This window comes from Trifolium pratense, linkage group LG2 (genome assembly GCF_020283565.1).
Source record: "Trifolium pratense cultivar HEN17-A07 linkage group LG2, ARS_RC_1.1, whole genome shotgun sequence".
In the NCBI taxonomy this organism is placed as follows: Eukaryota; Viridiplantae; Streptophyta; class Magnoliopsida; order Fabales; family Fabaceae; genus Trifolium; species Trifolium pratense.
Genome location: NC_060060.1, coordinates 49,516,732 through 49,543,022, shown reverse-complemented (window position 1 = coordinate 49,543,022; position 26,291 = coordinate 49,516,732). Strand labels below are relative to the sequence as shown.

General features: G+C 31.6%; 2 protein-coding genes and 1 pseudogene across 2 annotated transcripts; 1 reads left to right on the top strand and 2 right to left on the bottom strand.

Annotated features, from left to right (window-relative positions):
- Positions 1–1,879: 1,879 nt before the first annotated feature.
- LOC123911504 lies at positions 1,880–3,292 on the bottom strand. The gene is made up of 2 exons (XM_045962932.1): positions 3,140–3,292; positions 1,880–2,889 (listed from the first exon to the last, which is right to left on the bottom strand). Exons 1-2 carry the CDS (start codon positions 3,194–3,196, stop codon positions 2,281–2,283), a joined length of 666 nt encoding a protein of 221 aa, XP_045818888.1. The 5' UTR covers positions 3,197–3,292; the 3' UTR covers positions 1,880–2,280.
- Positions 3,293–16,208: 12,916 nt separating this feature from the next.
- LOC123904869 lies at positions 16,209–20,531 on the bottom strand (annotated as a pseudogene).
- Positions 20,532–21,577: 1,046 nt separating this feature from the next.
- Positions 21,578–25,789, top strand: LOC123911503 (hypersensitive-induced response protein 4). Its single transcript, XM_045962931.1, has 5 exons — positions 21,578–22,029; positions 22,680–22,800; positions 22,968–23,059; positions 24,492–24,588; positions 25,145–25,789. The coding sequence occupies exons 1-5, from the start codon at positions 21,835–21,837 to the stop codon at positions 25,516–25,518; spliced, it is 879 nt and encodes a 292-aa protein (XP_045818887.1). The 5' UTR covers positions 21,578–21,834; the 3' UTR covers positions 25,519–25,789.
- Positions 25,790–26,291: the final 502 nt, after the last annotated feature.

Here is a 26,291-nt window from a genome sequence, read left to right as displayed (position 1 = left end):
TGAGTCATTCACTTGCGTTATCCTTTGTTCAATCAAGTTATGACTCTCTTGATTTTAACACATACTTCACACACTAAATACTTTTCACCCAAATTTTGGTGACATTAAGTCTCCTTTTTCACAAACAAACACTTTTCACTCTTAAAAATCCTTTCTCTCAAACTTTCTCTTCAACCGTCGGAAAAACTTTCATAGGTCTTGGAGATAGTTCATAGTTTAGGGAACTCGACTAACATTGAGTGCAAATTCCTAGATGAAGATCTTGATTGTGGATCTCAATCAAGGAGTGGTTGAGTTTCTATCAAGGTTCAAGGAATAGGAAGGATCTTTGCATTGGAATTGAAGGAAATTCAAGGGGAAGATTCATCTGCTTACACCAATTGTCATAGTTCTTTCCATTCCAGATTGGAAGATTCGCATGGAAATGACCATTTGGATGAGATGTCATCTTCACTACACTTCAAGATCTCAACCAGAAGTTCTGAATACTAGATGTTGGAACGCAAAATCCGGCCAATTGCTCAATCTTCACACAAGATCGGCTCGGATCGCGCCAAGCAAAAACACACATGAAATGGGCTCAGTTTGCGCTTAATGAGAATCATAGAAAATAGGCTCAAGTTAAGCTCAATCACACACACACACTATATATATGGATCAAAATTCAATGAAGAAGAAGATAAGGAAGAAGGAGGATTTTATTGATCACACACTATATCACAAAGTCACTTTACATCTTCTATTTATAGTGTGTTACTTGTGAGATAAGTTACTAACAAACCTAACTTTCCTTAATACAAAGTGACATTGCTTAGCTAATTATGGATTAATTTCAACATATTTTACACTTATAATTTATGCAACAAGCATTATATCAAGGTTTGTTGATGTAATTGAAGGGACAAAAGCAGAGACAAAACAATAAAGTCCCACGTTGGAACAGGTAGCGCAAAACAATGTGACCTTAATGTAGAGTACAGGCTGGTGCATGTCTTATTGGGCGTTTCTATCACATGGAATTTCTCACGGTGAAAAGAGGATGATTGAAAACAAATTATAGTGGCATTTGGTTATAATATTGTGAGGTGAACACACTGTCGGTTGGTGTTCTCTCTCGTGTCAATTTGGGTAGTCTAATTAGTTTCTTCAAAACAAAAAAAAATGATAATAAATATGATGTGACATATTTTCAACGATCAGGGATATACGATCTAATGTAAAGCCGTAGAATCATTCAGGTGGATATATTATTTACATTATTTTTATTTTTTTTGAACAAGTTTACATTATATTTTTTTGAACAAGTTTAGTCAAAAAAAAAAAGTTTACATTATATTTATTAAATTAAAATGATAATAAATTCTGAGTTTTATTATAATTTCATGAGTGTTTATTTTTTTGGCAATATGAGTGTTGATTATTGCACATAAAACATGAGTGATGAAAATCGCATCATTTAAAATATTTTCCATTTTTTTTTAGTTCAAAAATCTAAAGGTACCAAAAAATTGAGTGATTTTAAAATAACTGATTAATTTTGTTAAGGAGTTCAAATAAGAGGAGCTAAACTATATTGAAGCCTAAATTATTTGTTATGTTAAAAGATCATCAACTTGTATTTATTTTGGAAACGGCAAATTTTTGCCTATTATTTTATTTATAATCTCTGCAATAGTGCGTAAAAGATATTTGATTCAAAAAAATATATATTATTGCATATGCCACAAAAGGCTTAGCTCATCCTCAGAATTGATTGTACTTTTTAAATTTTATAGTACTTATTTAGCTCATCCTCAATGTCAAGGAATTTTGTGGATTAGATATTTGTTGTGGGCTTCTGCCCATTCATGTGTTGCAAGAAAAACAAGGACAATATAAAGAGTGAGCAATAGTTTATAATGATTGCATTTGATCTCTTTCAATTTAGAACATCAGCAAAAAAATTCTTACCAAATTTTGTAATGCATCTATAGTTTGCTTTGTACATTTGAAATAGGACTAACTCCTAGTTGCCTATAAATCTATAATAGAAGGAAAAATTGATAAATATTCTCTAATAAATAAAGGAGAACTAGCTGCAAGATTTGAATTCTTTGCAATTAATTAATCACATCGCCAGTGATCTGAACTGTTAAATCATAATTAATAGCTTATGGTCAAAACTTGCATTTTCAATCTGATTTATCAAATTCCCGATCTAGGTCGTTTGTTTTTTATCCAACAACGAACTAGATCATGCAGTTTCAGAAATTTTTTAATCTTTGGGCTAACGGTTGAAGCTTAAATTACTTCCCCTTGTGAAAGCCTAACTCTATAAACATGTTCTTCACCGGTACATTTATCGACCTTCACAATCCACCGACTTCGAGAACTCTTACTCATTCCAGATCCAAATTTAGGACTAATAGCATTATTTTCTCCAAATCTTGTCACCAACAACCCTTCTCCAATAGGAAGCAATTGTGTTTTTGATCCACATGATCTCCATGACCCTTTACAACTAAATGCATTATAACCAACAAGAACTATACCCTTTTGCTTACAACCACCAATTTGTACTAATTTCACAATCTCTTCATGATTCACAAGGTTACAATCAAGTAACACAAAATCAGCTTGATTTAATACCATTAATTCTTGTGCTTCTTTAGCAATCATGAATTGAACTTGATTAGAAGCTTCTCCTAGGAAATTTTTGGATGCAATAAGATCTTCATGATTAGGAACAATGCATATTACACTACCATTAGTTTGATTTGCAGCAGCAACTAATGCAAGTGTTGTTGAATCTGCTTTACCAGCACAAGCTACAACCATTAATTGTGCATTATTTCCAGCAGCTAGTGCTGAAATAAACTCAGCTACAGCTGGTTCTTTTGCCTTTTGACCCTATTAAAAAATAACCAAAATTCAAATTAGAAAAAAATCGCTACAAAAAATTAAAATTAACGAAAAAAATTAATTGACAAAAAAAAATAAAATCCCTCTCTAATTTCTCGTCACAAAATTTATTGACGAAATTAGACAGCGATTTCTGGTTTGTTGTTATGAAAAAATTGTGACAAAGAAATTATATTGATTTGAAGAATCCTAGAGAGAAAATAATTGTGACAAGAAAATATTGAAGAATACTACTCACCATTTTCAAAGTGTTGAGATAGGCCTTAGTTGCATTTTCTGCTGACCAATAAGCCATTGTTTTGATTTATGTGACTGTTATCTTAGATGGAATTGTGAATTAGAGGATTTCTTCAAACCTTTGATGAAAATGTTGTTGTATTGAATTTGGTTTGAGAAGTTATAAATATGTGGGTATATATATACATAGGAGAAAACATGTGTTAGACATATGCATGTGGTGTTCCAATTGGGAAATGAAATTAAAACAATACTATATGACAAAAAATATGCTAGAATTTAATATATTACCAAAAACAGAATTATTTTAGGTACAACTTGGGTAGGTTTATGTAAAAAATTTCTTTTTATTTTATTAATTAATTGCTAAGTAATAGTACTAATTAATTACTTAGCTACACTCCAAAAAATTCTTCCCTTTTTTCTTTATTTTCTTTTGGTGAATAAAAAGAAAATTCTTCCCTTTACTGCTAATTACTTAGCTAATACTACAAAATATTCTTCCCTTTACTATTTTTTCGATAAAGAAAACTTAACTTGGAAGAAAATGCAAATTTTAATGGATTGAAAAAATTAATATATGGTATTTGAAACCATTTTATAAAAAGACAAAATGAAACATTTTGATTTCACACGCAAAAATATTATTTGGTTTATAAAATGAAGTTTTTCTCAGTCGTTCGATAATGACTAATTTCTATTAAAAATTTGTGAAGTATACAATATGAATTTTTTTTTTTCAGCTCGCATGAACCCTAATCACTTGCCGGATTATATGCATTTTTTTGTCGACCAAATGAAATTGGGTGTGAGCTTTCTAAATCAATTACTATTCTCAAAACATAAAATAAAGGATATTTAAGTGCCGGGTTAATAGAGGAATAAAAAAAGTTATGTGTCTAGTATAAACCTCTCAAAAATGGATTTTTAATATTTCTAGAAAAAATTGTTTTGTAATAATAAAAATAATATTTTATTAACAATTGTTTCTTAAGAGAGGATATGGTCCATTAAAAAATTGGTACAAAGATAAACAGTTATATTTAGTAAAAATAAATGAAAAATAGTCTAATGGCCATTTTCTGCTCTTTAGAGGTGAATAACCGGAAAGTCATAGATTTAAACTAGCGTCCCTATAAACTAGTGTTCTTACTGCTATAATTAAGGTATTGGCCTAACTATTTTACAGTCGCTTTAAAATAAAGTTCAAACTAATTAGGTATTGTTTGACCTGACTTTTTTTCCTCTTATTTAGAGCTTTGCAAACAACTTATGCAATTTTTATATATTATTATAAGTTTGTTAAGGTAGTTTATGATAAAATAGCTTAAAAAATTACAATTTTCACTAATGTGAACTTATAAAATAGCATAAAACTTAATTTATATTACATAAGTTGTTTGCATAAGCTCTAAAAAACCTGGCCAAACGGATCCTTAGTGCTTTAAAAATTTGATGATTTCATTTTTAAAAAGCCTAATTAAAATATACTCTAATTTAAAATTTGATTGATAAAATATTTTATAAAAGTTACTCCTCCGTTTTTTTTAAGTGTCATTTTACGTCAGATTTAGCGTTCCTATTTAATTGTCATTTTTGTAATTTAAGGGTACGATTTGTGAATTATACACCCTTTGTCAATTACTCTTATCTTTTTCAATAAAACTAATTATACTGGTATATTTGAAAAACTAAAGTTTGTTTTTTATTTTTTTGGGTAATAACATATTAAATTTTTGTTTTTTTTCTTACATAATATATTAAAATTATTAGAAAGAGAAAGTTTGTGCAAAAAAAATATTGGTGGATTAAGATGAGAGTATAACAGAAAATAAGTTACGTCAAATGGTACCTATATTATATTTACAGAAAGTAAAAACTAATAATTATTCTTTTTGGTACAAAAACTAATAAATTTTATAATAATAAAAATTGAATAACAAATGTAATGTTATATCAAAATTTAATAAAATAATTAACAAGGTTCATCTTTAAACTTATCTAAAACTATATGTACCAAAAAAAACTTATCTAAAACTATCCTATTGGCCGTCAACCATTGACCCCAAAAACAAAAATGTTATGTGAGCTTCTTTTTATATTAACCCTTTGCCTTGGCATTGTGAGGTTCCTATGCTATACAATAATAACAAAATAATAATATTTAAAGCATAAATATTATATATTTGACTAACAAAAAACAGGATCTGCATCACAATTATACCGTAGTACGTAGCTGTAATGTCCTACACTGTTACATGGACAACAACACAATTAAATTTGTTCCTATAAGTTTTTATTTAAAAACAAAATAACCTTCATAAAAATAAATTAAAAAGAATAAAAGAAAAAAGACTAAGGGTCAGTTTGATCTGCAAAATATAAATACTGGCAGGGGCGTCTCCGAGTTTTATGAGGCTCTGTGCAAAATATAAAAGTAGCCCCTTAATAAAAAAAAATTAAAAAAATTATCGATTTAAATTGCATATAATATAAAAAAACATTCTTGTAAACATATAAATTATCAATATTAAATCTTACATTAAATTAAATGGAACAAGAAATACAAAATAATTATCTTTGAATATAACGTCAAAAAGGAACATCATAATCTAAGATTAAATTTTATGCAAAGGTTAAAATGGACTAGAACTATATTTACGAGTATAGATAACTAATATATTGATACTCATGATATTTATGAACATTAACAATATATAACTATTATTTTAGGGCCTAAAAATTAATCTATTAATATACATCTGATATTTTATAGGTATAAATAATATATAAGTAATACTATTGTACCTCAAAATTTTGAGTTGAGGCCCTCAAAATTTTGAGGCTCTATGTCGTCGCACACCTCGCACTTGCATGCGAGCCTCCTCTGAATACTGGACAGAACAGTACAAGACAGTACAAGACATAACAGCACAAGACAAACGTTTAAGGTATTGAAAAAATTTGTGTTGTACGATGTTTGGTGGACAAAAGGTTATTTTAGTATTTTAGACAACTTGTGCTGAGGACAAAAAGTTGTCTCGTGGTTCTGTGGGGACACGAATTTCAAGTTTTGTTCTGTCCCTTGGCCCCCAGTTTGTCCAGTATCAGGAACAGTTTTAAAATCAAACACAGTACAGCAGGAGTTGTCCTTTTCAGTCCTTTATTTTATAGCAGATCAAACGCACCGTAACCGATGGTGGCCATGTTATTAGCCAAGGCACAGATCAATGACAATTGGGAATATTCAGTTGGGAATATTTAAAAGAAAAAAAATACATGCTAAGACGTATATGCACGTTGGTCTTGTTGTACGGGTTAGGGTACATGCATCATATATTTAGTTTTTTTTTTTTTTTAGGAAATGATAAACACTACTAAAGTTTGAAACTCGCATAGTTACACATAGAATAATGTTAATGTTGACAATTTAGTGAGGTGACAAGCAACCATTTTTTTTCTTTTGTTAAGTAGTTAAGTTTAATGGCTAAAAATTTAGCATGTAAGTTAGAAAATTTGGGGGATACCTAAGAAAATTGGGTGGAAGATATTTTGACCAAATAAAATTGTGAATGGAGGCAAGACTTATTTTTGGCATGAAAAGTAGATATGTTTGGTGCCTCTTCACCAAGTAATTCCACAAGGAAAGGGGTGTTATTGGAGAGGTTGTTCTTAGAATTTGGAGTTGGGTTTAATTCAATTCTATGAAGCTAACATATAAGATGAAGATTGTCTGTACTTGTAAACTATGTTTGGGTCATCCCAAATCTGAAGTTGAACTCTTAACAATCCCCTTGAGCTCAACACTATTGGTTTGGTGTGTTGATATAAATGGTAGGTGACCCGATAGCGAAAACCTAATAGTATGTGGATCAACGGATCTTGGAGAGACTCTAATACAATCTTAAAATTGTGATTGAGTTATGTTAGAAATAATATAAAACCATTGATTTAGCCTTATCCTAACAGCTTAAACTTTTGGGATAATCGGTTATTTGACATGGTATCAGAGCCTCTATGATTAAGTGGTCTAGAGTTTGATCCCCGCTCCCCTCACTTTCTAATTAAAAAGTGGAATTTAAGCATATGGTAGGTGGGCCTATGCATTATCCATGCTTCAAGCCCAAGTGAGCTCTTGCGTGAGGGGGCGTGTTAGAAATAATATAAAACCATTGATTTGGCCTTATCCTAACAACTTAAGCTTTTGGGATAATCGGTTATTTGACAGATTGAGCATAACTTAACGGTACAAAACAAGTTTCTAAGGTGATAGTTGTCTTTCTCACACCCGACGTGGTAGTCTTATAGCAATCGTGGAAACCTTTCAATCTCTCACACAAATGCAATTTTTACGATGACCAAAATTGCAAACCTCCTCTTAAGACTCACAACTACTCAAACCCCAATAAACCCAAAAGAATAGAGTTGTTCCGGTGAACATAACTCAATATAACTCCATATTATAATAGATTTCTACCTTTTTTTTCTTTCAATTACTCGATGTGAAATTTTTTGGATGAGTACTTGCTTTGATACAACAAAACGAACCTTGATAATCTTAAAGTCCGATCGAAAAATAAATAAAATCTACCAAAAAATTATTTCACCCAAAAATCAAACTCATATTTTATGAACAATTATGATATTTTTTGTTCTTTAATAGATATTTTCATGTGATATTTTATCCAAAAAATATCTTTCGTGTGTATATATTTATATATATGGAAAACCATTCTAATTTTTCGATCGAAAGCTACAAAGGCCAACTTTATAACCATATTCCATTAGGTTTACATTTAAGATACACAATTATTAGAAACACACACATGCAAACAATTCAACTATACATGGTAAACCCTAGAGACATGCCAACACCAAAACAAAATATATTCAAAATTTTAAATAAATTAAAGTTTGCATAATTGTTAATTAGGTATAAGATGAAAAAACTTATATTAGCTGGCCTTGCTACATTAAAAAGTACTATATGATTCTTTCTGCTATAGGAAAACCAAACATAGATCTAAATCACATTAAGTTGTTTCCTCTACCAAAAACATTGATAACAAGGGAAACCCCCATGATTTAAATTTTTGTCTAGTGGCCTATGATTAATTTCTTAATTAATTTGTACTATGATACTACATAGTTGTCTGATTTTGCTGGTGAAGATGCAAACAAGTAATTGGTGGACCTCGTGGGTAGTGTTCAATCTAACTTTCATTAATTTATTTTATTTTATTTAATTAACATACAAAATTCATTTCCCTGGTTTCCTTGTTAGCTCCAACTGATTAATTAAATAAATATAATAAGATGTAGGTGAAAATAAAATAAAATAAAATAAAATGTGAACGTGCGGTTCTTAGAGAGATATAGTCAAATTTCACAACATATAATAATATATGAAAAATGTTGTGTCTATTGATTATTTGATTGATGATGTGGTTTTTGGGTATTTCCACAAGGAGAAATAATAATTAAGAAAGTTGTGATTTTTTTTATTTAAGTGATATTAATGATCATTTTATAATTTTATTTTTAGTGGATTTGAATTGGATGCCTTGTGATGTAAAGATATATAGGCTTTGTTTGGCTAAAATAGTGGATAGCTGATAAGCTAGCTTAATTACAACGGATGAGCTTGTAGCGATAACTTATAGGCTAACTTTTAACTTATAGCGAATAAGCTAACTCATTCAGTTTGTGGTGTTCAGTAAAATTAGCGATTGAACTAGTTAATAGATATAAAATTAAATGACATAAAAAATATATGTTTAATTAGTGCTTAATTTTTTACAAGTAAAATAACAGGAGTAAAATTGCAAGAAAAATTATAATTAAGTTATAAACTCATAAACTACTTGAAATAGAATTTGAAAAATAAGCTAACTAATAAAATAAGCTATAAGTTTTTTAAAAAAAACTGTTATCAAATAAAGTTTTTTTTAGCCAAATAAACTTATAAACTTTAAGATAACTTGTGTATCTTTCCAAACAGAGTTAAAGTAAAGTTCTTACTTCTTCCCAATAAATTAACATCTTAAATCTTATTTATTATATTAATTAATATTATAATATAATAGTTAAAAAGATACTTTAAAATTCATTAAATAAGACACTTTTATGGTGTATAAGTGTTAGATATTTTGGCATACATGCACGATGTGTATCCTAGATCTTAAATTTGGGACACTATGGAGACAAAATGGGAGAAAGAGAGAACTTTCATGACAGTGATCATGTTATGGTTGTTTAACGGTGATAAATTTTTGTTGAAATTTTTTTATGACATATAAGAAGAGTTTTTTTCCTTTAAACCAAATTTTCTATATATATAAGAATTAAATATTGAATAAAAAATAATGGTATATATTATTTTCTCCTTTTTTTAATATAATAATTATCTATGTTTAATCTTTAGCAACCGGCCTTAATTTTTAGAGAGATATAAGATCTTCCTCCTCCTTAATTTTTAGAGAGATAAGATCTTCTTTTTCTCTAAGTTTTTTCATCTTCTTTCATCGAAAAGGGGGTGGTATGTTTTGGGTCTTTTTTGACTCGAAATCACTCATGTGCATCTATTTTCTTTTGCTTTAATCTAAATAAGTGATTTTCACATAGATTATATCTTTCTTTTGTATTTTTTTGTGTGATTTCGTCGTCTCAATACAACGTTGTTTGATATCCCGTCTTGGTGCGTTGTTTGTTTGTTTTCCCGACTTGTTGCAGTGCTTCTTGGATTGAATATGTAGATCAACTTCGATAAACTACTGATTCACACAGTGATTAAATTCGTCAACGATACAGATTCGGAGGCATATGTATTCCGATTACTTTGATCTTATCACATTTTGTAGGCATGAGTATGTCGTTTTATGCTCTTAACTTCGATGTTGTGTGTTTGTTCGTAGATTCATTTTTTTGTTTTTAACGATATTAAATTTATACTTGAATATAATGTACTCTTCCGATTTGAATAAATGAATATCTTTTACTTTAATAAAAAGGCTTAACTACACATTTGGTGCCTTACGTTTATTTTAGGTTTCAATTTGGTCTCTTACGTTTAAAAAGTATCAATTTGGTCCCTTACGTTTATTTTAAGTTTCAAGTTAGTCCTTTCCGTTAGTTTTATCACTAACACCGTTTGAACAGTACACGTGTCAGCGTGTCCAAGTGCCACGTGTCAGTCCACGTATGAAAATTGACTGCCACATGTGACAAAATTGACGGAAAGGACCAGCTTGAAACCTAAAATAAACGTAAGGGACCAAATTGATACTTTTTAAGCATAAGGGACCAAATTAAAATCTAAAATAAACGTAAGGGATGAAATGTATAGTTAAGCCTAATAAAAAAAATTAATAATTATCTCCGTTTCAAATTCTTTGCCCCAAAATATCTTAGGTGAGGTGGGTGATAAAATTGGACCAAAATGCATTTGTTGGCCCAAAATATTAAGGGCGGGAGGTTAAATGTTGGGCTTTAAAAGTGGTTAAATTTTTCTTTTCCCATTTTCCGTGTTTCTTTTTTATCTCTTATTTTTTCCCTTATATAAAAATTTCGAAAACGAAGTTTTTTAAAGTTTTTCTACTTCAAATTTGGGAACAATTTGAAAATACATTCCAAAGTTTTTTTCCGAGGCAAAATAAAATTCGAAAAATGTGTTCTGAAATATTTATTTAAGGGCAAAAATAAAAAAATAAGAGATAGAAAAGAAACAAGATGGGGAGAGAAATATTCATTTTTCTTTAATATATCATACCTTTTTATTTATGAAACATTTTCACTTAGTTTCACTTTAGAGTTTAGACACTTTTGAATACTAAATTTAGACACTTCTACCAAGTAGGATATTTTGCAGGATATTTTCTTAGTCCTTAAATGTATATCTACGATTTGGTCCTTAAGGGCCTGTTTGTTTGTAAAACTTAGTTAAAAATTAGTTTGTAAGTCACTAAGGGCTGTTTGTTTTGACTTTTTTTTAAAAATGGATTTTATAGTGTCACGTAAATTTGTGTAATAAAAATCTACAACGAAACTTTATATAAAAGTTTAAAATGAAAATTTGGTTTGAATAGTTATTCTTAAAATGTTATTTTAGGTATTTCATTATTTTACTGAAACCTTTTTTGGATATCAAAATTTCAAAAAATCACTTAATTTTGAAACTATTTCAAATAGATTTTCATAAAAATCTTCAATAATGTATGTTTATGTTATACGATGTCAAAATTAGTATTTCAATTTAGAAAAAAATGAATATAAAAAAACTTGTAATATTTTAAAAAATGGTTTTACAAAATTCATTTTAAAAAATACAAAGAAAAAATCAATTTTTTTTAAAGCTGAAACAAACATGCCCTAAATGCCAAATTTCTTACCGTGCTTGTTTTCATTGCTTGTCAAGTAAATACTCTCAATTCTTCAAAGGTGATATATACGCACAGGGACGGACCCAAGGGGGGCAAGCAGGGCTCCAACCCCCCCTCCCCCATGCATATATGTTTAATATATATAAACTTTAATGTATATGAGTTGCTAATGACACCTCTTAATTTATCCACTCTTGTTTTAGGTGCTTTTAAATAAATTATTGTGATTTTATCTTATAATTTTGAGTTAAATATATTTTTTGTCTTTATAAAATTAAGAGTTTTTAAGTTTTGTCCTTCAAAAAATTTACTTTTAGTCCATATTTGTATTTTATAGCAATTATTTTGAGGACTAAAAGTATCAATTTTTGTAAAAATATTTGAAAATAAGGACTATTCTTACCAAACTATAGAGGATATTTTCAGTTAAAATTTAATAGGACTAAACATAAAAACTCGTTATTTTATAAGGACAAAAAATATATTTAACACTATTATTTATTAGGCTTAAATGCAGTTTTGCCCCCCCTGTTTTGATTAAATCGGAATTTTACCCCCCCTATTTTAAAACGCGGACTTTTACCCCCCTTGTTTTATAATTTGTTGGATTTTGCCCCCCCTAAAATTATGCTTTCGAGTCACAACTTTAAAGCTTCGCACACAACTCAATTTTGATCAATAATTTACCAAAAGGATAGCGAAATGACCGTAATCGAGTTATCTTTCCACATAATCAAACCCCACTGAATTTGGAGTTACAAAGAGAGATTAATTACCGTTTTAGTAAAGGAATGTCCCCCAAAATTCTGCAACAAATCTGCTTTCGAGTCACAACTTCAAAGTTTCGCATACAACTCAATTTGGATCCATAATTCACTAAAAGGCTACCTAAATGACCGTAATCGAGTTATCTTTCCACATAATCAAACCCCACTGAATTTGGAGTTACAAAGAGAGATTAATTACCGTTTTAGTGAAGGTATGTCCCCCAAAATTCTGCAAAAAATCTGCTTTCGTGTCACAACTTCAAAGCTTCGCATACAACTCAATTTGGATCCATAATTCACCAAACGGCTACCGAAATGACCGTAATCGAGTTATATTTCCACATAATCAAACCCCACTGAATTTGGAGTTACAAAGAGAGATTAATTACCGTTTTAGTGAAGGTATGTCCCCAAAATTCTGCAAAAAATCTGCTTTCGAGTCACAACTTTAAAGCTTCGCATACAACTCAATTTGGATCCATAATTCACCAAATGGCTACTGAAATGACCGTAATCGAGTTAGCTTTCCACAGAATCAAACCCCACTAAATTTGGAGTTACAGAGAGAGATTAATTACCGTTTTAGTGAAGGTCTGTCCAATTACTAATTCTGCAGAAATCTACTTGTGATCTTCAAATTCAACATCGTCTACCGAACACATCGTAACTCCAAATTCGACGAAATTGAAATGCCAACAAGGGTAATTTCGTTAGATTTCCATACATGTAAATAGTATTAAAAAATGAGCTACAGGGTGAGAGGAATGACGAGAATACCAGTAGTAGTTTCATACGATAATTAATTTGAATAGACCTTCACTAAAACAGTAATTAATCTCTCTCTGTAACTCCAAATTTAGTGGAGTTTGATTCTGTGGAAAACTAACTCGATTGCGGTCGTTTCGGTACCAGTTTGGTGAATTATTGATCCAAATTGAGTTCTGTGCGTAGCTTTGAACTTGAGGCTCAGAAGCAGATTTTGTGCAAAATTTTGGTGGGGGGGGCAAAATCCAACAAATTTTAAAATAGGGGGGGTAAAATTCCGCATTTTAAAATAGGGGGGGTAAAATTCCGCATTTTTCAAAATAGGGGGGGTAAAACTGCATTTAAGCCTATTTATTATTAAAAAAAGAAATTCAGCCCCCCGTATGATTGATTCCTGGATCCGTCCCTGTATACGCATCACCTGATTATAATCAATCTTAAAATTAAAAAACACACTTTTGGAATATTAATTAAAAATATATTTAGTAACAAATTTTTTCAAAAGAAACTTGTTTTAACTGACAAGACCATTTTTATTTTTATTTTTATTTTACAATCTGACTGATAATACCACTTATTCAATCACAATTTGATGAAGAAATTAAATTGTATTTTGAAAAAAAAAAAATACTATGTTATTTACAAGTTCAATATTATAGCAACAAAAAAGAAAACTTCAATCCATAAACATAAATAAAAGTATACATAACAATGAAAGCTACAAAAAATAATCAATTTTTATGACATCATTGAGTAAGAATGAAAACTACAAAAAAAATGACAAAACATAAAAGAGAGGTATTTTGAAATACCTCATCAGTTTTTATGATATCACTCTCTCTGTCCCTCTTTGCTGGTTTCGAACCAAGTAGGGGAAGGTGTAGATTCCATGTATCAAACCAACCAACCCACTTGGGAAACCGGCACATAATGTTCCAAACATGTACTATTTAAATAAATAACTTGGTTTTTCCTGTTTCAGGCTTTAGAAGGGTAGTAACAAAAACTACAGCACAGAATCTGTTCCAAGTTAACATCACATGCCAAGTGCAAATATGAGAAAAAACTTACCAATATTTTATGGAAGCAAGACACAATTATGAGTGGAAATATTACGGTTAATTGTTATGGTTTTTTTTTTCTTTCTAAATTATTCTTAAAAAATTATGGGTAATTTATTTAAAAAGTAATAAAAATTAGTCAATGATTTCATGAACTTTGACTATTGTCTAATCTCCACGCTTGCACATGTTTTAATTGATATGATCTTAGTTCTATACCTTTAAATTTGTCCTAATCCTTTCTATCTTAGCTTAATTGCTTGAGAACAAGCAATAGTTCAAGCATGGGGGTATTGACGCCTCTAAAACGTGCATATTTTTAGTAGTAATTTTGCTTAATAAAACTTGCTTAATAGTCAAGTTATTGGAACTATTTTACTTCACTTTCTTTGTTTTGCATGTTGTAGGTCCAAACACTTAAACAAGAGGAAATGTGCACTTTCTAGGCTCATTAATTTTGGTTGATATTTGATCAAGTCATCATATGGAATTGATTCACACGGTCGTGACACACGCAACAGATGAGAGGAATGCCTCTACAAATGTTCACACAGTCGTGTCAATGCTCCACACGGTCGTGGCAGTCTACAGATGTCAAAAATCAGTTTTGGCTTTCTCTTTTATTGCCACTTATGTGCACTTATCCCCTCCCCACAAATTCTTCAACTGTTGAGGCCTATCTAAATGCTCTATTTCATTTGTAAAAGCGACAAGTAAACATTGTAACACTTCTATATTATTAATAAAATTATCTTAATTCATTTGATGTTTTGTTCTTGTTCATAGATTAATTTAGTTTTCTGTTTTTCATGTCTAGGCGTGAGTAGTCCAAGTACACCATGAGGTTATGGAAATCATTTTATAGCATAACTTCTTGATTATTTTCTTGTGTGTGTATGTTGCTGATGATTACTAGCAAGAATTATCATATGTTGCAACTGATTTCTATTATTTATCTTGGAGTATTTGCTGATGGATTAAGAGGTGAAGTCAGTATCTTGATATTCTGCAACCTATGACCAATGTCTCCAAACGTGTTTGAAGAGTGACTATCTAGGGTGCTTGACAACCGATGTGATAATGATGGATGTTTTGTAAGCATGGAGGCGTTGGGGTGCTAAGGTGTTGGGCTACGATGGACTGACGCGCTTGACAACTGCGGTGAGACAGAGTGTTGTTTCACAAGTTAAGGTACCTCTTTACTTACTTTTAAAAAGATAGGTTTTCACATAACAGAGACACGCATAGGGGAAGAATTGGAAATTTGTGCTTTAGATGAAATTCATAACCTTGGGTGTACTTTATATTATAAGAAAATCAATCATTGTTGCTTGCTTGTTTGATCGCCATAAAATCCATATTCATCTTCATAGAAATCATAATCATTTCTCTAATAATCTCATCATATAATTATAAAATTTGCCTTGATTATAATTCTACCATGTTACTCATTAGTCCCTATGGATTCAATACTCTTTTTACAACGACATACTAGTGAACTTGCGAGTGTGTCACCCGTCTGCATCTATACAGAGATGGAAAATAGAGGAGTGTGCAATTGCAAATGAGATTTGTTGAATAGGTGACTTACGATGCAGAAAAAGAAAAACACAGTGAAGAACGTGAGGACTCATAAAAAATTAACAATAATGACTTGAAGTTTATCTCTCAATTTATAACTCGTTATAACTTTAAATATTCCATTCTAATTCCATAAAAATTAACATAAGACGTCTATCAAATATCCCTTTGCTTCGTTTACTCCGTCTATTTTGATGACGTGGACGTTAGTTGAGTACATGGCAACTGCTACTCGGACTCCACACCACATATACTGATTTGAGTGAATAGCCACGTCATATGGGGCATTTGACCGAAATTTGTCTTCTTTATATATATGGGAGCTTTCTCCATCACCTTAATAGTGTTTTCTTCCTCATTCTTCTCTTTTCCAGCATGATGGGTGGTGGAATGGCTTCTTCAAATCATTGGAAGGTGAAAGAAACAAGAAGCTCTTCTATGGGTGAATCTAAGAACCCTAATTTTCTCTCTTTTCCCCAATTTCATTATGACCCTTTTATCCAATTTGGTTGCTCAATTTATGTCCATTCTAGCTTCAAAGTTGTGAATTGATCATGTAAAAATACTGATTGCAGAGGATACACTCTAACATTTTTCAGTGACTGACCCTGACTCTTGTTAACAGTCATCGCAAATGAAACAACGATAGGAAACTGCCGACGTTGAAATTTGAAAGGGACGATGACGTCAGATGGTGTTAGGTGTTGAGGCAAAATCCATTTTAGTGTTTTAATGACAACAAACCTTATGGAATAAATGTTAAGTTTTATGAATGGTGATCTACTGATGTTTGCACTTGAGTTTTTGTTGAAAGATAGGTAATGACAAAAGTGGACAATCTAGAAGCCACTCACATCAACAAGTACATTTTATATACTCAAGCAATGAAAGAATCAGAGTAGCATCAGATGATCATAACAATAGCATCACAAGCTTCATGAAGATTTTTAAAGGATGTTGTTTGAATCATAAGAAGTTTCATTTGAAGATTCAAACAAGAAAGCAAGTTTCATGGTTAATAGTCTTCCTCATCACCACAAGGTTCACAATGAGCTTAAAGATTCAAGGAAGAATATGAAGATCATAGTTGATGGAAATACTTGCATCACAAGCTACACAAGAACATATTTGATGTTATCATGTCAAAACTCACATTGAGTTTTGTTACATGCTTTGAGGATTTACTACTACAATTAACATCAATGGAAATTATGCATATGTTGAAGATCTTCAAAACCTACTCAAAGTTTCATCTTAGCTTCTCAAGACAAGAATGATCTAAGAATGATTTTCCATGAATTTACAAAGGAGCTTATGCACCACAAGGCATAAAAGTTTCAATCATTGTCTAAGCTAGAAAATGATAATCCTCATGATGAGCACTCCCACGCCTCCACTAAAAGCATCTCAAAGTACTCAATGAACAAGCAACAATGTGTGCAAAACATCAAGAGGAATTGTGGAAAGTTTTGCAGCAACATGAAGATCCCTCTTTAAGAAAATCTTGAGATACTGTTTCAAGAATGATTTGAGAACATTCTTAACAGGCAGACTGCACTTTTGAATATAAGCACATTTTGGATTAAGTGCTTTCTGATTTTATAAGTCAACTTTGGACAAAACAAATAAGCACTTTACAAAGGAAATATGGATCAAATCTCTACAGAAGATAATATCTTTTTGGATCAACACTTTTGATGGAAAATGAGCATATACCTTTCCTAGTCATAATTCATGCAATGAATTATAAGCTTGATCTTTCATGATCTTTTATGGTATTGATCATCCAATAAAAATACCTGATCAAATATCATAGACCAATCAGAATGCAACAACACATTGTGAACCATGAGTTATGATGTACTTGCAAAAAGACTATGTGGGAACATTCTTCAATGGTGGTGTCATAGAAGTACTTTTTGTCTCATATGCTCTTGTACTTTTCCAGCTGTTTTATTCCCAAGCTAAACCTATTTCTGAAGTGTCCTTAAGCCTACTGAACAGCTGCACATCACAAAGAAAATAGAGATGAAGTTTCATCACACTTGCTGATACAGTCAAGACTGGTTCAAGACTGATTCAAGAACGTTCCTGCACACAGTTTTGCAAAACCACCTCCAACTGTCATGAGTCCTTTTACTGAGGTTCCAAACGGCTATATCTGACCTCTGACATTGGAATGAAGCAGGAAACAACTCATTTGTACTTGCCAACAGCTCACACTTCTTTGGCTCTTGTAGATCAAAGCAAAATTCAGTTCAAGACTGATGCAAGAATGATCCTGCACACAGTTTTTCAAAACCATTTCCAACTGTCATAAGTCCTTTTTCTGAGGTTCCAAACGGCTATATCTGATACATGACAGTGGAAGGAAGTAAGAAACAACTCATATGTACTTGGTAACAGCTCACACATATTTGGATCTTATGGATCAAAGCAAAATGAAGTTCAAGACTGTTCCAAGACTGAACAGAGAATCTGCAATTTTGCAGCAGCTGTCTAAAGCATCTTTGGCACTGAGTAACAGCTATAATTTGCTCTCTAACTGATATACTTGAAGGCCAAGACTCACACATAAGGTTGCATCTATAAAAGGCAAGCAAATCCAAGAGAAAGAGTAAGAGTTCAAGCTACAAATCATCAATTACTTGTTTTTGTCTACAAGTCCTAAAACTCTTCTTTCATCACTCAAACTCAGGCTCTTCATTCACATCATACTTCTGAGTTTATTGAGTGTTTCTATTTGCTTCTCAAACAACCTTTGAGTTTCTACAAGCAAATTTCTCAAGAGACCACTTTTCAACATAACCCACTTTTAAGTGGTTATATCTTTGTCTCTCAATTTTACCACTCACACTCCAGCTCTCTATCAACCTATTGGATCACAATATTACTGAGTGTATTGAGTGTATTTTGTATAAGCTTCTCAAACTAGTTTTGAGTTTTTGTATAAGCTTAGATCCAGAACAACTTCCCTTTGTAAAAAGAAGATTGGCTCAAGTCAATACGTAACTATTGATTGAGTGACACCTCTGTAAGGCTGAGGTAGATCAAGCTTGTAGGGATTGGAGGTTTCTGATCGTGGTTTAGATCAAAGAAGATTTGTATTTGAGATCGGTAGTATCTTGAGATCATAGTGGAAAACTCACAGGCGTGGGGACTGGACTAGCCCAGGATTTGGGTGAACCAGTATAACTTTTGTGTGTGAATCTCTCTTACCTTTAACTATTTATTTACTACAAACACACATCACACAAACCACTTAATCTACATTCACTTTGAATTCTCACGCAGCAGAGAACATTCTCAGAACAAGCTCACGCAGCAGAGAACATTCTCAGAACAAGCTGTTTTATATTCCACTAACATTTATCCAAGTATACACTTGAGATTAATTTTGTAGAGTGCAGGATTAATTTTAAAAGGGTCACAATTCAAACCCCCCCTTTCTTGTGACTATTTCTTCCACTTCATTAGGGATAATTTAGGAATAAAAACTTTGTCGCCTATATTGCTTCCTGATATTACCTTTCCTTCTATAATAAATTGTCTCATCTTTATAATAGTCAACCGAGTTCCATTGCACAACCCATGAGCTGGATCAATATTTCTCAATAACATAACTAGAACTCAAACTTTCAATAGTAACTTACGATTTGGAAGGCCCGAACAAACAATTGTATTTAAAAAACTGGGGGTGTGTATATCATCCAGCCTGTCGAAGCCAGAGTTATCATTATCTGGAGAATCGTAGCTCAAATATACTTTCTCATCACCGTCTATCAATGACAACATGTACTCATTAATCAAGTCAACAATTGATTTTTTTGGAATCAGAACATCATCTGGAATACGCAGCGTGATGTCAACATCATCTCTGTTTCCAATACTTCCATCATCAATTTCGAAAACCCAATCTGAGAACATTTTTCTTTCATGTAGATCCTGACCAACACTACCATGCAAAAGTCTTATATTAGTGGTTAATACTTCGCAATGATGCCAAATTTTGGATGAATTAATGCTAGCATTTACAACTGGCTGCCTAGTTCCTTTGGGTATGACCAATAGAATCTGTCGAAAACCACCACTAAATACTACAAATTTTTTCCCAAAAGGAATGTATTTATTGCGCTCATCATAAGGTGTAAGAAAATCCCCTAAGGTGCGATCAACCGCCTCAAAACAATGTTTGTGCATCATAGGAGGTTCGTCCCATATAATGAGCCTTGCCTTGGCAATCAATTGTGCTAAATGACTGTTATGATGAATAGTGCAAGTAGAGTATTCGTCTACATTTATGGGAAGGCAAAATTTGGAATTGCAGTTCTTCCGTCAGGTAATAGCAGTGTTGCAATACCACTTGATGCAACATTTAAAACAATATCGCCTCTTGATCGAAATGCAGCAAATAAAGCTCTCCAGATAAAAGTCTTATATATTCCACCATAGTCGTAAAGGAAAAAAAGGCCCGGTTTATTTTCATTCACCTTTGTCATAATCTTATGATATACGCTCCTCTGTTCCAAAGTGATTGTTGACATCAATCAAACATGTTCCTCCATCAACTTTTGTCTGTCATAATTCAACTCATCATATATCAACCGGTTTTCGGACGCCGTCAACAATTCGCTATCAGACCAAGGCATTGGTGGATAATCCTCTAGACTGGCACAATTACTTTGGAGCAATTTCTCAATTTCTGCAAGTGCGTAGCTCTTGATTTGATAATCGCTCAAAACTAAATCTGAAATTAAATAAACCAACTATATCATATAAATTTATTTTTATATAAATAACTTTTTTTACCTATATATATAAATAACTCTTAAATACAACATTTATGTAATATATATATATATATATATATATATATATATATATATATATATATATATATATATATATATATATATATATATATATATATATATATATATATATATATATATATATATATATATATATATATATATATATAGATAAACAAATAAATAGATGATGTCAAATTTTTATTATATATATATATAAATCAAAATCAGAGATAAACAAAGGAAATTTATGGTGCTTAATTGTCATATGAAAATTTTCTTATTTGATTGAAGATAATTGATTCCACTATATGGATGTTTATTACCTTGAGAACATAATTTTAATCACAATTTATTTACATGCCATAGTGGTTGAGATAATTTATTCACATCAAGTGTTTCGGGTTTGATTCCTATGGTAGACACATTTCTATTTCTTTTAATAATAAAGGTATTGAAAAAATTCCCTCAAAAACTGCATATGCAAATTAGGGTTAACCTAGTTGCATATTATAACCATTATATATAAGAAGGATAAAGTATCTTAAATATTACATTTATACAAGTTTTACTATTAATATGTCATTTTACATTGGCTTAAATGATCAATTCGTCCCTGTAAGTTCGCGAGGTTTTGGTTTTCATCCATGTATCTTTTTTTTGTTTTAAATGAATGTGCAAATCTATATGGTTTTAGTCCCTAATGTTAAGTGCTGTTACAAAAATGAAGATGTGGCAAACAAAAGCTGACGTGACAATGTGTGACGTGGCAAACGAGGATGATGTGTTAATAATGATTCTCAGTCATCCACTTAGAGGGACCAATCCAAAAATAAAATTGCAGAGAGGACCAAAATCAATAAAATGAAATTAAACCCAAAAATATATTTTTCTTCTTTTTTCTCTAAATCCAAAAATGGACTCATATTGCTCTAAATCCAGAAATTTGTGTTAAATGTACTAAAGGATAATCTGTAAGGACACTTAACGTTAAAAAAATAAGGATGATGCGTAAATAATAATGCTCAGGCATTCCCACATCATCCTTTTAAATTATTTACACATCATCCTTTTGTAAGGACACTTAACGTTACAGAAATAAGCTATATGTTATAAGCGATCAGCTGGCTTATATCACATGAGATATCACATAAAAGTCACAAGGTATAGATATTTCCACGCGGCATTTTCATTTTAAAGCAATCACTATCATCATATATTTTGATATCTTATAGACCAAATAAAGATCTATACCAAATAGTACAACTACAAGAACGCCAAACAAAAGTAGTTAAATTTGGCGATCAAAGAAGAAAGTGAATAATTAATAAAAATGGGGAATACGTTCTGTTTATTCTGTGGATGCGTTGAACAATCAAGCGTCGGTATTGTTGAACAGTGGGGTCGTTTTCATCGAGTTGCTCAACCTGGTTTTCAATTCTTTAACCCTTTCGTCGGTGAATGTCTTGCTGGTATTCTCTCCACCCGTATCTCTTCCCTCGACGTCAAAATCGAAACCAAAACCAAGGTAATTATCACTAATCACAATTTTCATTAAGTAAACTGATAATTCATTTTGTTTGATGATTTTAATTTATAGTAAGTAATTTGGTCTAAAATTTTGATTTGGCTTTGATTGAAACTCATTAATCACTTGAGTCTGTTCATCGATTGGAAGTAAAATTTGGACTAAGAATTACAAGACCTTAATTGAAACGAGTTAATTAGTTGATTTTGTTTTATTTATCAATTTTAATTTATGATGGTTTTATAACCTTAATTGAACTTTTTTATTTTTTGTTCTTAACCTATGGTTTTAAATAAGAATGATTCTACTAATTTGGAGTTTGGCAGGATTTAAGTAATGTTTGGATAAATATTATTTCAGCACTTTTTGGATGAACGCAATTGAATGTTTGTTGGTTTTATATTTTCATTAACCACTTGAGTTGGATTACTTCATTTTATTTCTCAACTTTAATTGAAATTCATTAATCACTTGAGCGCATAGGAATTCGGATTAGGATCAATTTGATCTTCTCAACTTTACTTTTATGAGTTCGGTTCGACCTTAATTGAAACTTGTTAATCACTTGAATTTGTTGTATCTATTAATTTTAATAATTGATGATATTTTATGTAATAGTAATAGTGAGATGTTTTTGTGTGTGGGTGCAGGACAACGTGTTTGTGCAGTTGATATGTTCGATTCAATACCGTGTGGTTAAGGAAAATGCTGATGATGCTTTTTACGAGTTGCAAAATCCACAGGAACAGATCCAGGCTTATGTTTTCGATGGTTTGTGTTTTTATCTTGTCTTTATTTATGATTTTGGTTGTTTTAATGTGGGTTTTATATGATGACCACTTTACCACTGATATTCTTATCCCTATGGATTTTTTTTTTAGTTTTAGTTTTTGATTTATTTAATGGTGTGTGGTTCGATGATGATGTTGTTGTTGTAGTGGCTCGTGCTATTGTTCCGAGGATGAATTTGGATGAGCTGTTTGAGCAAAAAGGTGAGGTTGCCAAAGGAGTCATGGAAGAGCTCGGAAAGGTGAATATCACTGCTTTTATCAAATCATGTTAATTATAGTAAAAAATATATGGTCATTTTCGCAGAAATATGTAAGATTCAGTAAGTGAAAAGGATCTTAAAAGGTGAATTATATGGTGGATTACCTTAATAAGCAGTCCATAGCGGGGCGACTACTTAAAAATCACTTGAAACTCTAACTGTGATCGCAACACCCCTCATATGTAGAAGCTCACTGTCATTCTCATCCTTAGAGTTGAGATGGTTACTTGATCGGTGTCGGTTCGATAGAAACTAGAAAAAACATTGAGTTGAGCTCTGAGGCACACATTCATTTTTCCTTTTTTTTTTTTTGAACAAGCAAAAATGAGATATATTAACAAACAAGTCTCCTTAGCACAAGATGTGCCAAGATAGACTACCAGAGTTTACAAATAGTCACAGAAAGAAATGAACAATCATACAAGACCCAAACATAATAAAGGACTAGACCACCAACTATGATAGTTTGAGACTAAAGTAACACTCGTCGTCTTCAACCACCTATAGGAGAAAAACTTGATCTTGTCCAACAACTGAGAAATAGTACTAACTGAGTCTCTGAATAAACTGTGATTTCTTTCCGTCCACACAACCCATACACTAGCAAGCCAAATGAGTTGTAAAAAAGACCGACGTGCTCTAGATCCGCCAGCTGATAGAGTAAACTGAACAAAATTATCCCACATTCATTTTTCCTTGTTTTTGTCAAACCAATACCGATCAAGCCACTGTTTCAGACATGATAGACGATCAGGAGCTTCTACTTTTGAAAGGAAACATCTGTCGTCATTGGAGTTTCAAAGAATTTTCAAGTATCAGTCCACCGCAGAACACCTATCAAAGTTGTTCATTGTAAAATTTGTCTTGATAGAATACTACAAACTATCACAAAGTTGTTGTTTTATGCGATGGTTGTGGTTGTCGTTGCTGATCCAGGCTTTAGGCTTAGACTCTCAAATATCCTAAAAAGTAATAAATATTATGGGGAAATTGATTCTCTAACTTGAGGACGTGTAAAGGAGAGATAAGGGTTAGTAAAGAGAGAAATAAAGCCGGCAGACTAATCTGAGTCTCGCCGGATGGACCCATTTAAAAAAGTTAAACTCTCAACATCTATTTTTTCCATTCCTAATACTTGAACCTCAGATCTTGCTTAAGAACACCAAGTTCATAGCAACTTTGATAGTTTATGTTAAACCGTCTGTTTTCAAATATTTGATAATCAAGATTTCAATATTCTCATTCACTTTCTTCAAGGTTCTACTAGTATGAGTTATTAGATTATTAATTTAATGTCTTGTATTATGGTCGTGATGTATAACTTTTTCGGAATTTCTTGCTTTCCTTTTTCACGTGCATGCCAATATACCTATCTCCTAATTTTCTCCTCCTCTTGGATTTCATGTATCAGGTGATGGGAGAATATGGATATAGCATAGAACACATACTGATGGTTGACATTATACCCGATCCTTCTGTACGCAGAGCAATGAATGAGATCAATGCAGGTAATAACACTTTGTGGTTTTTAGACACTGTTTCTTCTCTTCCTATGACCATAACAACCATTAAAATGTATGTATGCAGTAGTATATTCAATAAAAAAAATTGAGAATTGGGTTCTGAAAGATTACTCTGTGTGTTCTGATATTTTACTACTTCAGTTTCTTTCCCATGATTTTATTTGCATGATATCTGATGAAGTGGTGCATCCTAAATTTTAGTTTTGTGGGATCCAGAGGGACTTGATAAAACTAACCATTTTTCCATACCTTAGTTCTTTTTTCTATAGGCAAATGAAAGTTGTTAGTAATTAGTGGTTATATTAGCTTTCAGGGTTTGTACTTTAGCCCTCTTAGAACTCCTTCAACGCCCCTTAGCTTACCAGTCGTGTTGTCTACTTAGGACATGCCTTATATGTTGTTTATACCTTAAGCTCTCTGTGTGCGTAGTGCCCCTGATCTGCGATTGACAACACTCCATCTGCATCCTCTGTATGTGCATTTATTGCATCAGAATATCTTTTGTGCAGTTCAACTAACAAGTTTTAATTTAACTTCACAGCTCAAAGGCTTCTACTTGCCAGTGAATTCAAAGGAGAAGCTGACAAGGTGCTTATAGTCAAAAAGGCAGAAGCAGAAGCCGAATCAAAGTATTTAGGCGGAGTTGGTGTGGCAAGACAGAGACAAGCTATCACGGATGGGTTGAGAGAGAATATCTTGCATTTCTCTAACAAGGTAGAAGGAACTTCAGCAAAAGAAGTGATGGATCTTATCATGATTACTCAGTACTTTGACACAATCAGAGACCTTGGAAACTCTTCAAAGAATACCACAGTTTTTATACCACATGGACCTGGCCATGTTAGGGATATCAGTAGTCAAATACGCGATGGAATGATGGCAGCATCGTGTGCTCAAGTTACTGATGTTGAGTGATTTTGTATAATTACTTTTTATCAAAATCCCCCCGCTCTCTCACTCACACAATAAATTACTATATGGATATGTCATTTGTTTCTGTTGGATTTTATGGAAGTATACAGTCTTTGAAAAGTTTTAAGTTATAATTTTTTTTGAATAAGTTTTAAGTTGTAATTAAGATTTTTGAGTTCTACGATATAATCTCCGTAGCCCTGCTATACATTTGTTGACACTGTAATGTTATATGACAATTCAAAAGATGATATGCAATATACATTTATAGGAACTTATTTTGTTTTGAAGTTTTAGGAGCATGTATCCAGGTGGACAACCCTAGTATATGTGAGCAAGCGGAAAAACTCTTAAGTTTGGAATTTTCTATGATTTCTAATTTTGGATAGGGAATTGTTAGTATATTAGTTGTTATATTAATGTTTTCAACCCTTAGTTCAAACTCATTGAACCACCTAACTCAACCCTCTTTCAGAAATTGGAGGCAATTTGGGGTTATATTTTCAAATAGACAAACAATCCTGGGCACTGATCAAATCAAATATAATGTTATGTGTTGCATATATATAGGCAGTGGTATATAGACAGACTCACGTTAAATTCAATTATAAATTTTGCTTCTTGATGGTAAAATGGATTCAGTGCTTGAGTTAGTAAGTGATGATTAAATATATGTTTGAAAGTTTTGGTTATGACATATGATTAGATAAACTTGTAGGGTTGGAGTTTCTTCGAATGTGATAATGGTTATTAAAATTATTATGGTATATAGTGGC

Excerpts from the sequence above, each read along its gene's own strand:
- LOC123911503 (XM_045962931.1), top strand. The coding sequence starts at position 21,835 with ATGGGGAATACGTTCTGTTTATTCTGTGGATGCGTTGAACAATCAAGC. Across the intron at positions 22,030-22,679 it reads AAATCGAAACCAAAACCAAG|GACAACGTGTTTGTGCAGTT; the intron begins GTAATTATCACT and ends GTGTGGGTGCAG. Across the intron at positions 23,060-24,491 it reads TCATGGAAGAGCTCGGAAAG|GTGATGGGAGAATATGGATA; the intron begins GTGAATATCACT and ends TTCATGTATCAG.
- LOC123911504 (XM_045962932.1), bottom strand. The coding sequence starts at position 3,196 with ATGGCTTATTGGTCAGCAGAAAATGCAACTAAGGCCTATCTCAACACT. Across the intron at positions 2,890-3,139 it reads ATCTCAACACTTTGAAAATG|GGTCAAAAGGCAAAAGAACC; the intron begins GTGAGTAGTATT and ends ATTTTTTAATAG.